The 13,728-nt window shown below is 43.3% G+C and overlaps 1 protein-coding gene across 1 annotated transcript in view; it reads left to right on the forward strand.

Moving 5' to 3' along the window:
* Window positions 1-917: 917 nt before the first annotated feature.
* Window positions 918-13,728, forward strand: part of apoba (apolipoprotein Ba) — a gene marked incomplete at both ends in the record, with an annotated part of 64,174 nt that continues 51,363 nt past the window's right edge. The window contains 7 exons of the mRNA XM_083633194.1: window positions 918-978; window positions 6,461-6,803; window positions 7,079-7,170; window positions 7,402-7,514; window positions 7,708-7,853; window positions 8,029-8,176; window positions 10,118-10,270. Coding sequence (XP_083489320.1) covers window positions 918-978; window positions 6,461-6,803; window positions 7,079-7,170; window positions 7,402-7,514; window positions 7,708-7,853; window positions 8,029-8,176; window positions 10,118-10,270 — 1,056 coding nt within the window. The remainder of the gene's footprint in view (window positions 979-6,460; window positions 6,804-7,078; window positions 7,171-7,401; window positions 7,515-7,707; window positions 7,854-8,028; window positions 8,177-10,117; window positions 10,271-13,728) is intronic.

The following is a 13,728-nucleotide window of genomic DNA, read 5'->3' on the forward strand; positions in this document are numbered from 1 at the left end:
AGGCTCAGACTTTAAACCCCCCTGCCATACACTGTACAGCCCAAGCATGTCCAAAGTCTGGGCCAGGGGCCAATTGTGGCCCTCCACACAGTATTGATTAATCAAGGAAGTTCACTTTGTGTTTCCGAACACAAAACATGTTCCTTGTCTACAGGAATCCTGGGCTTCAGGCCCCAGAGCGTACGGTTTTATAGCTATTTAGCCAGTGACTAATTGACACATGATGACAGGGGAATCACCCAGCTGGATAGAAAACCAGAAGTTCTCTGGATTAAGGATCACCCATTGCAAATTATCGTTTATATGTTTACTTTTATTTATTTATTATTATTACATTTTTCACACGTTTTCTGCCAATTGTACTTGGCCAATTCCCCCTGCTGTCCTGGTCGTTACTCCACCCCCTCTGCCCATCTGGGGAAAGTTGTAGCACATGCTTCCTCAGATACATGTGCAGTCGCCAGCCGCTTCTTTTCACCTGACAGCGGGGAGTTTCACCGGCAGGACATAGCGCGTGAGAGGATCACGCTATGCTAGTGCGACCAGGACTCATACTGTACCCCACTGGCTTCCCACCCGCAGACAATTGTGTCTGTAGGAACGTCTGGCCATGCCGGAAGTACCGCTGCCGGGAATTGAACTCGGGTCTCCGTGGTGGTAGGCGAATGTTTACTTTTAATGGCATAACTCAATTTAAAAAAGCATCCTATATTGATATCTCCCAAACAGTAGCAGTCAATGATAGTCACAGTTTGCACTTTGAAACGACCTCACAGGCTTTGCCACATGTATTTTTTCTGTAGCACTCCGAGAAGGAGGGACTGACAGAGATGTTATATAAGATGCTGACAGTGTCGAGCTGCTGACAGTTAGTCGAGCTGCAGAGCGCTGAAGAGCACGGAGGAACCAGGCCCATCATGGGTGACACCAAACTCTGTCTGCTAGGCCTGCTGCTTCTGAGCAGCTATGCATGGGCAAGTAAGTTCCTTCTTTTACCAGCTGGCTCACTCACTTGATGGAGATCCATTTAGCTGGAATAGGCTAATAATGCATATAAAAAGTAAACAAATAAAAACTCTTAAAACCATATAATTTATACGTGTTTGGTGTTTTTAAAGTAGCATTCACTGCAGTAGCTGGTGTATATGCCCTATGCCCTATTTTCTATGTTCATCCAGTTCATTACAAATGTTTTGGTCAAAGGCTGTTACCGAATTGATCCTGATTGAATCAGTGTATCTTCTCAATCTCTTCTCTATCTTTTATATGGATATATATTCAATGTTTCATCTGTATAATATAAGACATATTAGATCATCGTTAAACTCTATATAGGTTAAAACATCATACATAAACCTTACATTATTTATGTATAGCACCTTAGCACCAAGCATTCATTTACTTCAAAGCCACACAGTGAAATGTAATTCTATATGTATACAATATGTACATGCATGTAATGCAGATATTGAAATAGTATAAATGATATACTATTAGGGGTATTGATATGCTCAATGAAAATTGCAATTGCAATTAGGTATACTAATAATTACATATAGATTGTATTGTATTTTATTGTGTGGGTTAAAATATTTAAATGGATGCTCAGTGCAATTTTAAGATATGAACATATTTTAATCAGATTATATTTTAGAATTATAATAAATAATGTTTACTTATTTATATGATCACTGTATTTTGTTGTTTTCCAGAGCAAGGCAATGACGATGATCAGACATCAACATGTTTGTGTAAGTTTTTACACACACGCATGCACGCACACACATGCACGCACATGCACACGCACACGTTCACATCCCCATCCCCCTCCCTGGAACAGGAGATCATATCTCAATGGGACCTTCCTAGATAAAGAAAGGATCAATAAAATAAATAGTCCTAAATCCAAACATAAACAAAGCCTCCCACAGGACACCATTTGATTGGGACCGATGATGATAGAGGGATTGACAATTCCAAAAGTATTTTGAAGTTTGCCATATTTTCATTTGGATTCTGTATAATTTGAATATGTATGCCTCAAAATTGTAATTAAAATTATTGTAGACTTAATTGGCCATTTCCTTTGACTTTGACATGTGTATAGATGGTTTTAACTTGACAACGTAAACATTCTAAATTGCCCCTATAGCTTACTGTACTTCCTGTTGCAGTGTTTGCTAATAGGCTACAATAGCTGACAGGAGATAAGCTATAGTTTTCAAATTAAGCAATAAGGCCCATGATGAGGCCATGGTTTACAGTGTTTTCACACTGGCTAAGAGGTGTTTAAGGCACAGCACCATGATGAGGCCATGGTTTACAGTGTTTTCACACTGGCTAAGAGGTGTTTAAGGCACAGCACCATGATGAGGCCATGGTTTACAGTGTTTTCACACTGGCTAAGAGGTGTTTAAGGCACATGGTTTACAGTGTTTTCACACTGGCTAAGAGGTGTTTAAGGCACAGCACCATGATGAGGCCATGGTTTACAGTGTTTTCACACTGGCTAAGAGGTGTTTAAGGCACATGGTTTACAGTGTTTTCACACTGGCTAAGAGGTGTTTAAGGCACAGCACCATGATGAGGCCATGGTTTACAGTGTTTTCACACTGGCTAAGAGGTGTTTAAGGCACAGCACCATGATGAGGCCATGGTTTACAGTGTTTTCACACTGGCTAAGAGGTGTTTAAGGCACATGGTTTACAGTGTTTTCACACTGGCTAAGAGGTGTTTAAGGCACAGCACCATGATGAGGCCATGGTTTACAGTGATTTCACACTGGCTAAGAGGTGTTTAAGGCACAGCACCATGATGAGGCCATGGTTTACAGTGATTTCACACTGGCTAAGAGGTGTTTAAGGCACAGCACCATGATGAGGCCATGGTTTACAGTGTTTTCACACTGGCTAAGAGGTGTTTAAGGCACAGCACCATGATGAGGCCATGGTTTACAGTGTTTTCACACTGGCTAAGAGGTGTTTAAGGCACAGCACCATGATGAGGCCATGGTTTACAGTGATTTCACACTGGCTAAGAGGTGTTTAAGGCACAGCACCATGATGAGGCCATGGTTTACAGTGTTTTCACACTGGCTAAGAGGTGTTTAAGGCACATGGTTTACAGTGTTTTCACACTGGCTAAGAGGTGTTTAAGGCACAGCACCATGATGAGGCCATGGTTTACAGTGATTTCACACTGGCTAAGAGGTGTTTAAGGCACAGCACCATGATGAGGCCATGGTTTACAGTGATTTCACACTGGCTAAGAGGTGTTTAAGGCACAGCACCATGATGAGGCCATGGTTTACAGTGTTTTCACACTGGCTAAGAGGTGTTTAAGGCACATGGTGTTTTCACACTGGCTAAGAGGTGTTTAAGGCACAGCACCATGATGAGGCCATGGTTTACAGTGTTTTCACACTGGCTAAGAGGTGTTTAAGGCACAGCACAATGCGGCGTGCAATAACTGACAGGGAATCAGCTAGGTTTCAAACTGTTCCCTATAGCAACACAATTCTGTGAAAACAGTCTATAGCTGGAAAATGTGAGTTGGGGTTGGGGGTGGCAGTTGGGTATGTTGCAAACACACACATTGAACTGAGGACCGGTCGATAATGCCTGTGCTAAACTAACAAACACATGACCTGCTGTTTGGAGATAGCAGTAGTTGCTGGACTCTTGCTCCATGGTGTTTATGAGGCAGTATTGACCTTTTTCCACCGGCAGCCATTTTGTGTCTAAAAGGCAGGAAGTAACACAGGTGCAAGCAAAACATTCATGAGGGATTCCAATTTCCTATCCATGTAGATGTTTCAGTGCCGGGGCACTCGTTAATGTTTTGGTTGCATCTGTATTACTTCCTGCCTGTTAGACACAAAATGGCTGAGATGAAAAAGGCTAAGGATTATCATCTAGTCACCGGGTCCAAAGGTCTGGAGCCAAGCCAAACATGTGGAAGATTGACTGTGAAGAAAAATATATATACCCCCCTATATAAGATATATATAGGGGGGTATATATATATATATATATATATATATATATATATATATATATATATATATATATATATATATATATATATATATATATTGAGCCAATATGTTCCAGCCTCAGGTCACACTGTTCAGCATGACCTGGGACCTACGACATTTCATTCCCCATTCATTTTTCACCAAGCAATTCAGCTATTATAATATTCAGAATCAGGACAGACAATGGCGACCATTTACTCCGACGCACGCACGCACACACACACACACACACACACACACACACACACACACACACACACACACACACGCACGCACGCACACACATTTATATATCCTTTATTTAACCAGGGTTTCCATCTCTTTTTCAAGTGGGACTTGGCCAAGAAAACAGCACAAAGTTCATTCCACATATAACACAACATTAAAACCAACACAAGTTTAAAAAAATGGCTTCATAATTCAAATAAAATCCAAGCACTCCTTGGCCAGCAGGTGTCCAATTTGTTCTTTGAAATATGATCCATCCTAATGAGGGAAGGTAATTTCGAATCTTTTTGTAGCAGGTTCCAGGAGAAAGGAGCAGCATAGCTAAAAGCACGTTTCCCAAACTCAGTTCTCACAGTAGGAACATGATACGAGATACAATTTTTTGATCTCAGGTTCAGGTTGTAATGATGACCTCTAGATTGAGTGAGCAAGCTGCTTATGTAAATTGATAGCTGGCCCAGGATGGCTTTGTAAACAAACAAATACCAATGTGACTGTTTTCTTATGTCCAGGGATGACTGACCTGACAATTCATACAGTACATGATGAGTGATGTGTGAGGAATGAGCTGTTTGTTACAAATCCTAAAGCAGCATGATAAACTGTATCTAAAACATGAAGATGTGATTTTGGAGCATTCACATATAAAATATCGCCATAATCGAATATAGGCAAAAAGGTAGTATCCATAAGTCGCTTCTTAGCTTGAAAATAGAAACCATCCTTATTTCTAAAGTAAAACTCCAATTTGCTAGTTGGTCAATATTTGGTTTGGTTTATTTGGCATTCAAAGCAATTACAAATACACATATACATCAAACATTAAAATACATGATAAAAAAAAGTAGTCATATATTAAATATAATAATATTTAATATATAATATTAAAAAAATATATTCATATATTTCTTTTTTGAGCGCACGACTAGAGAGAAAAGATTTAAGATCGGTTTTTAAACGATTTAGGTCTCTTTGACTTTTGAGTTTCTCTGGGAGAGCATTCCATTCTTTGATGGCACTGAAGTGGAAGGTCAGAGCTCCAACCCCTCCTTCACGGGAGGAACAACACAGTTAGAGGAGCTGCCTCTGGTGTTGTACTGGTGAGCACTCCAGATACGAGAGAAGTTCATTGATAAGTAGGGGGCATTTCTCTGAACATATGGAGTATGTATGGAGTTTAAAAGACAAGTGTTCATCAAGAAGGACACCTAGGTACTTATAAGATGACACCACCTCTATCACCTTGTTTTGGATTGTAGTCATTCGAGGCATAGTAGCACACTGGATATTGGATTTAGAGAAAAACATCAACTTAGTTTTATCTGCATTAAGAACAAGTTTAAGCTTAATTAGGGTATTTTGAATAATATTGAATGCATTTTGTAATTTAAATACAGCCTCAGATCTGGTGGAAGCAGAGCAATAGATCATGGTGGCCTGGAGGATGGAGTGCAGCTCAGTGCTGATGCCTGGTAGATAAGCTGCTGGTGAGTCCTGGGCTTAGCCTGGTGGAGGGAGTGCAGCTCAGTGCTGATGCCTGGTAGATAAGCTGCTGGTGAGTCCTGGGCTTAGCCTGGTGGAGGGAGTGCAGCTCAGTGCTGAGGCCTGGTAGATAAGCTGCTGGTGATACCTGGGTTTAGCCTGGTGGAGGGAGTGCAGCTCAGTGCTGCTGAGGCCTGGTAGATAAGCTGCTGGTGAGTCCTGGGCTTAGCCTGGTGGAGGGAGTGCAGCTCAGTGCTGAGGCCTGGTAGCTAGGCTGCTACTGCAGTGAATCCAATGAGTCAGCACAAACACACACCACTTGAAATCCAAAAGGGCCAAGGAATCGGCTATAGGGTCCAAAAATACTTATAGTCCATTCACAATCTCTAATAATAATAAAAAACTTGGTCCCAAAGTGATAAAAGCCAACTGAACTGAAGTCACTGAACAGAGAGACACAGGACAAAACAGGGTTGCTGCCATCTTGGAAGTGGGAGGTGCACAGGGAAACCTTGTGGAAATGTTCTATGGTCTCTCCTGATTGTGAATATATCTGGATCACTTGCTTTGACCAAGTCACAATTTCTTTCTGAAAAATGAATGGGGAATGAAGTCTCACTGCACCTCCAGCCATCAGACCATCAAGCTTCTGAAATTCGCAGATGACACCACCCTCATAGGGCTCATGTCTAATGGAGATGAGTCTGTGTACAGGCAGGAGATCGACCCCCCTGACGACCTGGCGCAGTCAAAACAACCTGGAGCTCAATGCTCTAAAGACAGTGGAGATTGTAGTGGACTACAGGAAGAATGTAGCCCCGCCTCCCTCCATCACTCTGGGTGACTCAGTCAACACTGTGGAGTCCTTTCACTTCCTGGGCTCAACAATCAGCGTGGACCTGATATGGGAGCTGAACACCAGAGCTCTCACCAAGAAGGTTCAACAGAGGATCTATTTTCTTCGGCAGCTGAGGAAGATCAAGGTGCCAAAGGCAGCATTGGCGCTTTACTACACCTCCACTGTTGGGTCCATCCTCATCTCCTCCATCACCGTGTGGTATGCTGCTGCTGCTGCTGCTGCTGCCCCCAAGGACATCTCCAGACTGCAGCACATCATCCAACATGCTGAAAATGTGCATCCTGCCATCCCTTCAGGACCTGCACACAGCCAGGATGCTGAAGCAACCTGCCATCAGGACCTGCACACAGCCAGGATGCTGAAGCAACCTGCCATCAGGACCTGCACACAGCCAGGATGCTGAAGCAACCTGCCATCAGGACCTGCACACAGCCAGGATGCTGAAGCAACCTGCCATCAGGACCTGCACACAGCCAGGATGCTGAAGCAACCTGCCATCAGGACCTGCACACAGCCAGGATGCTCAAGCGCTCTCAGATAATCATGGCCGACCCCACCCACCCATGTTATATTCAATGTCCATGCCCCCCCATGGACATTATCCCCTGGACACTATCCTACCCCCCCCCCCCCCCCGCATTATCACTTTAAAGGACTTTTTACTTTGCTCTTTATAATATGAGATTGTTTTTCTGTATTGCTCCGTTTTCTACTATTGATAGTTCCGCTGTGATGCATACTTCCACTTCCTCGTTTGTAATCCAGTGACTTCATGTGGCTTATTACTCTGTCCCAGTGTCAACCAGATTCAAGGCCTATAAGAAATATGTCTACCAGTACACCACAGAGAGCAGGAATGGGGTGACGGGCACTGCCAACCTCAAGAACGGCCCCAAAGTCACTTGCCAGGTATGTGACATCCAGTATTTGTCCAACTTAGTTCCCTTGGTAATAGAAAGCTCATATCTGAGCACCCTCCCTTCCTGTCTGTCACTCTATTGTCTCTGTTATCACTGTCTGTCACTCTATTGTCTCTGTCTCTGTTATCACTGTCTGTCACTATATTGGCTTTGTCTCTTTCTCTGTTATCACATATGTTCAGGTGGAGATTGAAGTCCCCCAGACCTGCAACTTCCTCTTGCAGACCAGAGACTGTGACCTGAGCGAGGTGTCCGTCATGGACCCCCAGGGCCAGCCGGTCTACAGGCAGGCCGCCAGCTCCCAGGACTTCCAGGCTGCCATGGAGAAGTTAGTACAAAACATATCTTAGGGTGGTTTCACATTAGGGACCCGGGACTGTTTCCCGGGTCCCTGGATACAAATTGGCGCCGCCCTCAAACGATCCAATCAGAGAAAAGTACCTTTAATTCACCCGCTCTTATTTAGTGTGGCATGTGAGTGCTGTGTGTCTCTTCCCTATCAGGAACTCTCTGAAGTTCACTGTGGAGCAGGTCACCAACGTGCAGCTGTACCCTGAGCCAGATGAGCCGCTCAACATCCTCAACATTAAGAGAGGGATCATCTCTGCTCTCATGCTGCCAGTCATGGAGGACCAACACAACAACGTCATGGTTAGTATCTGCTCTCATGCTGCCAGTCATGCAGGACCAACACAACAACGTCATGGTTAGTATCTGCTCTCATGCTGCCAGTCATGGAGGACCAACACAACAACGTCATGGTTAGTATCTGCTCTCATGTTGCCAGTCATGGAGGACCAACACAACAACGTCATGGTTAGTATCTGCTCTCATGCTGCCAGTCATGGAGGACCAACACAACAACGTCATGGTTAGTATCTGCTCTCATGTTGCCAGTCATGGAGGACCAACACAACAACGTCATGGTTAGTATCTGCTCTCATGTTGCCAGTCATGGAGGACCAACACAACAACGTCATGGTTAGTATCTGCTCTCATGTTGCCAGTCATGGAGGACCAACACAACAACGTCATGGTTAGTATCTGCTCTCATGTTGCCAGTCATGGAGGACCAACACAACAACGTCATGGTTAGTATCTGCTCTCATGTTGCCAGTCATGGAGGACCAACACAACAACGTCATGGTTAGTATCTGCTCTCATGTTGCCAGTCATGGAGGACCAACACAACAACGTCATGGTTAGTATCTGCTCTCATGCTGCCAGTCATGCAGGACCAACACAACAACGTCATGGTTAGTATCTGCTCTCATGTTGCCAGTCATGGAGGACCAACACAACAACGTCATGGTTAGTATCTGCTCTCATGTTGCCAGTCATGGAGGACCAACACAACAACGTCATGGTTAGTATCTGCTCTCATGCTGCCAGTCATGGAGGACCAACACAACAACGTCATGGTTAGTATCTGCTCTCATGTTGCCAGTCATGGAGGACCAACACAACAACGTCATGGTTAGTATCTGCTCTCATGCTGCCAGTCATGGAGGACCAACACAACAACGTCATGGTTAGTATCTGCTCTCATGTTGCCAGTCATGGAGGACCAACACAACAACGTCATGGTTAGTATCTGCTCTCATGTTGCCAGTCATGGAGGACCAACACAACAACGTCATGGTTAGTATCTGCTCTCATGTTGCCAGTCATGGAGGACCAACACAACAACGTCATGGTTAGTATCTGCTCTCATGTTGCCAGTCATGGAGGACCAACACAACAACGTCATGGTTAGTATCTGCTCTCATGTTGCCAGTCATGGAGGACCAACACAACAACGTCATGGTTAGTATCTGCTCTCATGTTGCCAGTCATGGAGGACCAACACAACAACGTCATGGTTAGTATCTGCTCTCATGCTGCCAGTCATGGAGGACCAACACAACAGCTTCATGGTTAGTATCTGCTCTCATGCTGCCAGTCATGGAGGACCAACACAACAACGTCATGGTTAGTATCTGCTCTCATGTTGCCAGTCATGGAGGACCAACACAACAACGTCATGGTTAGTATCTGCTCTCATGTTGCCAGTCATGGAGGACCAACACAACAACGTCATGGTTAGTATCTGCTCTCATGTTGCCAGTCATGGAGGACCAACACAACAACGTCATGGTTAGTATCTGCTCTCATGTTGCCAGTCATGGAGGACCAACACAACAACGTCATGGTTAGTATCTGCTCTCATGTTGCCAGTCATGGAGGACCAACACAACAACGTCATGGTTAGTATCTGCTCTCATGCTGCCAGTCATGGAGGACCAACACAACAACGTCATGGTTAGTATCTGCTCTCATGCTGCCAGTCATGGAGGACCAACACAACAACGTCATGGTTAGTATCTGCTCTCATGCTGCCAGTCATGGAGGACCAACACAACAACGTCATATCTGCTCTCATGCTCCCAGTCACGGAGGACCAACACAACAACGTCATGGTTATATATATTAGTATTAATATTAGGGATATATATATATATAATATAGCCTACCTGACTTGCATGTGGCTTTGTCACCTGTATTTTATGGCCATATTCACAACCTAAGCTCCTAATGTGCTGTTGTTTTCAGAGCACAGTGCATGGCACGTGTGTAACAGACTACAGGGTCAATGCCAGGAAGGACATCGCCACAGACGTGTCCCTGTCCAGAGACCTGTCCCAGTGTGAGCACTTCTACAGCAGGGGACTGACCAACAGCCCACTGGCCCTACTGCAACAACTGGTGAGAGCTGCTCTGCCTGGAAGGGCAGGGGGGGCCAGGGATCCCTTACAGAGGAGAACATTTTCCAAGGACCCCCTCGTAATCGTAACACTATATATACTGTATATATATATATATATATATAGCCTATATATATATATATATACTGTATATATATATATATACGGTATATACAGTATATATATATATATCATGGATGCAATAGGTCTTCTAGTTTCATATGATACACAAATCACTCTAGCTTTGAAAATGAACCCGGACCCTCTGAAAAACATTTATGTCAACCGCGGATGTGGGCGTCCGTTTCCATGTACCCGTCAGTGAATACAGCACAATTACCCCAAGTCATTTCACTGACCCCCGACCCCACTTGTGGAACCACTGTGTTAAGGCATTCACGACTCCTGCATTTAGTAGTCATTGACTACTCCCAAAAGGTAGTCAACTAGTCAAACCTTTTTCACCTAGTAAAAATGATACATTTTTGTCAAAAAGTAAGTAAGTAAGTAAGTAAATTTTATTTATACAGCGCTTTTCACAGACAAAAGTCACAAAGTGCTTTACATGTGCATAGATAGACATAAAATAGAGTAAAAAGGCACTAAGCCACACAAATGGAAAGCAATACACAGCTAAAAATAATGCAAACAAGATATGGCAAGGACACAATAATCAAAATACAGTAATAAGTGCTTAGTGCATGGGGCGAAAATACCCATAAGTGCACGACAGGGTGTGCACTACACAGGGAGTCAGGTGAAGGCCTGTTTGAACAGGTAAGTTTTAATCTGGGCCTTGAAAGAGTCAACAGAGTGGGCAGACCTAATAGCAGGCGGCAGAGAGTTCCACAATTTAGGGGCAACAGCGGCAAAATCTCTGTCACCACGGGTCACGAGGCGGGTGCGTGGGACAGACAGGAGGTGAAGATTAGTTGACCTGAGGGAGCGAACAGAAGAGTGGGGAATGAGTAGATCAGCCAGGTAAGCTGGAGCCTGACCATGGAGTGCTCTGTAGGTGAGTGTGAGAATTTTGAACTGATACCTAAATGGAACAGGGAGCCAGTGGAGTGATTTCAGAAGGGGTGTAATGTGAGAGTATTTATTTGATCTTGTGAGGAGTCTTGCTGAAGCATTCTGAATTGCTTGCAAGCGGCCGAGGGCAGATTTACTAAGTGAGGGGAACAGGGCATTACAATAGTCTATACGTGATGAAATAAATGCATGAATAAGCATCTCCAGTTCTGTCGTGGAGACTAAAGATCGGAGTTTACTTATACTACGTAGGGCATTCACGACTAGTGAATTTTACTAGTCGACTAGTCGTCCCTAAAGGTAGTCGACTAGTCGACTAGTCGTTTTTAATTTATTTTTAATTAAAATTTTTTTTTTTTTTTTTTTTTTTTTTTAATCTTTAAGAAAGAACATGAGGTATTTACACGACATACAATACATGGACTATCATATCCCATATCCCCCACAAAGAACATCAAAACACAACAAAACAAAACAAGAAAACTGCATAAGATACACAATAATCCAAGAACAAACAAGACTATTGGACAAACAACCAAACAAAAACAATGCATTCAGCTCCTATCCTGATAAGCCTAATGACACTGGGGTAAAAAGTTCTTAAAGTCAAACTCTGTATGTGGTTGCCATATTTTGGGGATGTCTAAGAATCTGCCTTTGCTCTTGTAGTAAATGTTATCCAACGTATGGTAGCTTGAGAGTTCATTCCACCAGTGAACTACAGCTGGGGGATTGGATGGTTTCCAATTTAAAGCTATGCATTTCCTAGCTGCCAACAGGGCAAGATCTATGTATTTACTTTGAATGCATTGTTTTTGTTTGGTTGTTTGTCCAATAGTCTTGTTTGTTCTTGGATTATTGTGTATCTTATGCAGTTTTCTTGTTTTGTTTTGTTGTGTTTTGATGTTCTTTGTGGGGGATATGGGATATGATAGTCCATGTATGTTCTTTCTTAAAGATAAAAAAAAAAAAAAAAAAAAAATTTTTTTTTTTTTTTTTTTTTTTTGCTAAAACGACTAGTCGACTACTAAGCACAGTGTCGACTAGTGGTTTTACTAGTCGACTAGTCGACTAGTCGACTAGTCTGTGAATGCCCTAATACTATGTAAGTGGAAGAAACATGATTTGGAGAGTTGTTTTATATGATGGTCAAATGACATAGATTGATCAAAAATTACACCTAAATTACGCAGATTCGACCGGACTGAAGATGAGAGAGTGCCAATGCTCTGAAGGATCACAGGGACAATGTTATCTGGGGCGATGATCAGGACCTCGGTTTTGTCAGCATTTAGCTGTAAGAAATTTTCCGCCAACCAGGCACTAATGGCGCTAATGCAATCTAGGAGGCGAGATAATTGTTTCGCCTCCTTGGGTTTAAATGAGAAGTGGAGCTGGATGTCATCCGCATACAGATGGTAAGTGATATTAAAACTACTAATGAGCAGACCCAGTGGGAGCAAGTAAAGGCCAAACAGCAAGGGCCCCAGGACCGAGCCTTGAGGGACCCCGCAAAACAATGGAGAGGACGCCGACACAAAATCACCAGACGAGACAGTGAAACTCCTGTCGGCAAGATATGAGGCAAACCACTCCAGCACTGTGCCGGATAGGCCCACCCAGTCATGTAGTCTCTTTAAAAGCGTCTGGTGGTCTACTGTATCAAATGCCGAACTGAGGTCGAGCAGTACCAGCACAGAACAGTCACCTGCGTCAGAGGACATTAAAATATCATTGGATACTTTCAAAAGTGCCGTTTCAGTGGAATGCTGCTTCCTAAACCCTGACTGAAACTTGTCATAAATATTGTGCCGCTCTAGTACAGATGTAATTTGTTTGGCTACGACTTTCTCTAGGATTTTGGACAGCAGTGGTAGTTTGGAAATCGGCCTGTAATGTTTGTGTAAAAAAGGTCTCAAAAACAGCCAGTAAAGGGTTAACTAATGTAGGCGGGACGAACCTGTGGGTATGGGAAATAGCAGAGTCCTGATTGGCTCTGAGAGGCTGTTTACAAATGAGTGGCTAAACCCCAGCAACTTGTCTGAGCTGGAGATAGTGACTGTTTGACTGCAGTAACAACATGGCATCATGTAGAAAATGATTGTATGTTCAATTTTTTTATTTTTTTATTGTTTATTATTCCTAAAACCACATGCCTATGATCAGATATCGACCATGATCAGATATCGACCAGTTATAATTTGATGTTGGCAACGTTGGTGACTCCAAATGGCAACAAGAGTTTCAAATACCCACAAATAATCATCAGTAAACGGCACACAGCACCCTCTTTTTTCACGAAAGGGGAAAAAGATCTAACATCGGGGAGTCATTAAGTTGCAAAGCTGCAATCATCTCATGTGGAAGACACTCAAATCTATATTAATTGAAAAATCACTAGATGCAGTATCACAAGTTGCCAATCAA

Source organism: Poromitra crassiceps, assembly GCF_964638095.1.
Source record: "Poromitra crassiceps genome assembly, chromosome: 3".
NCBI lineage: Eukaryota > Metazoa > Chordata > Actinopteri > Beryciformes > Melamphaidae > Poromitra > Poromitra crassiceps.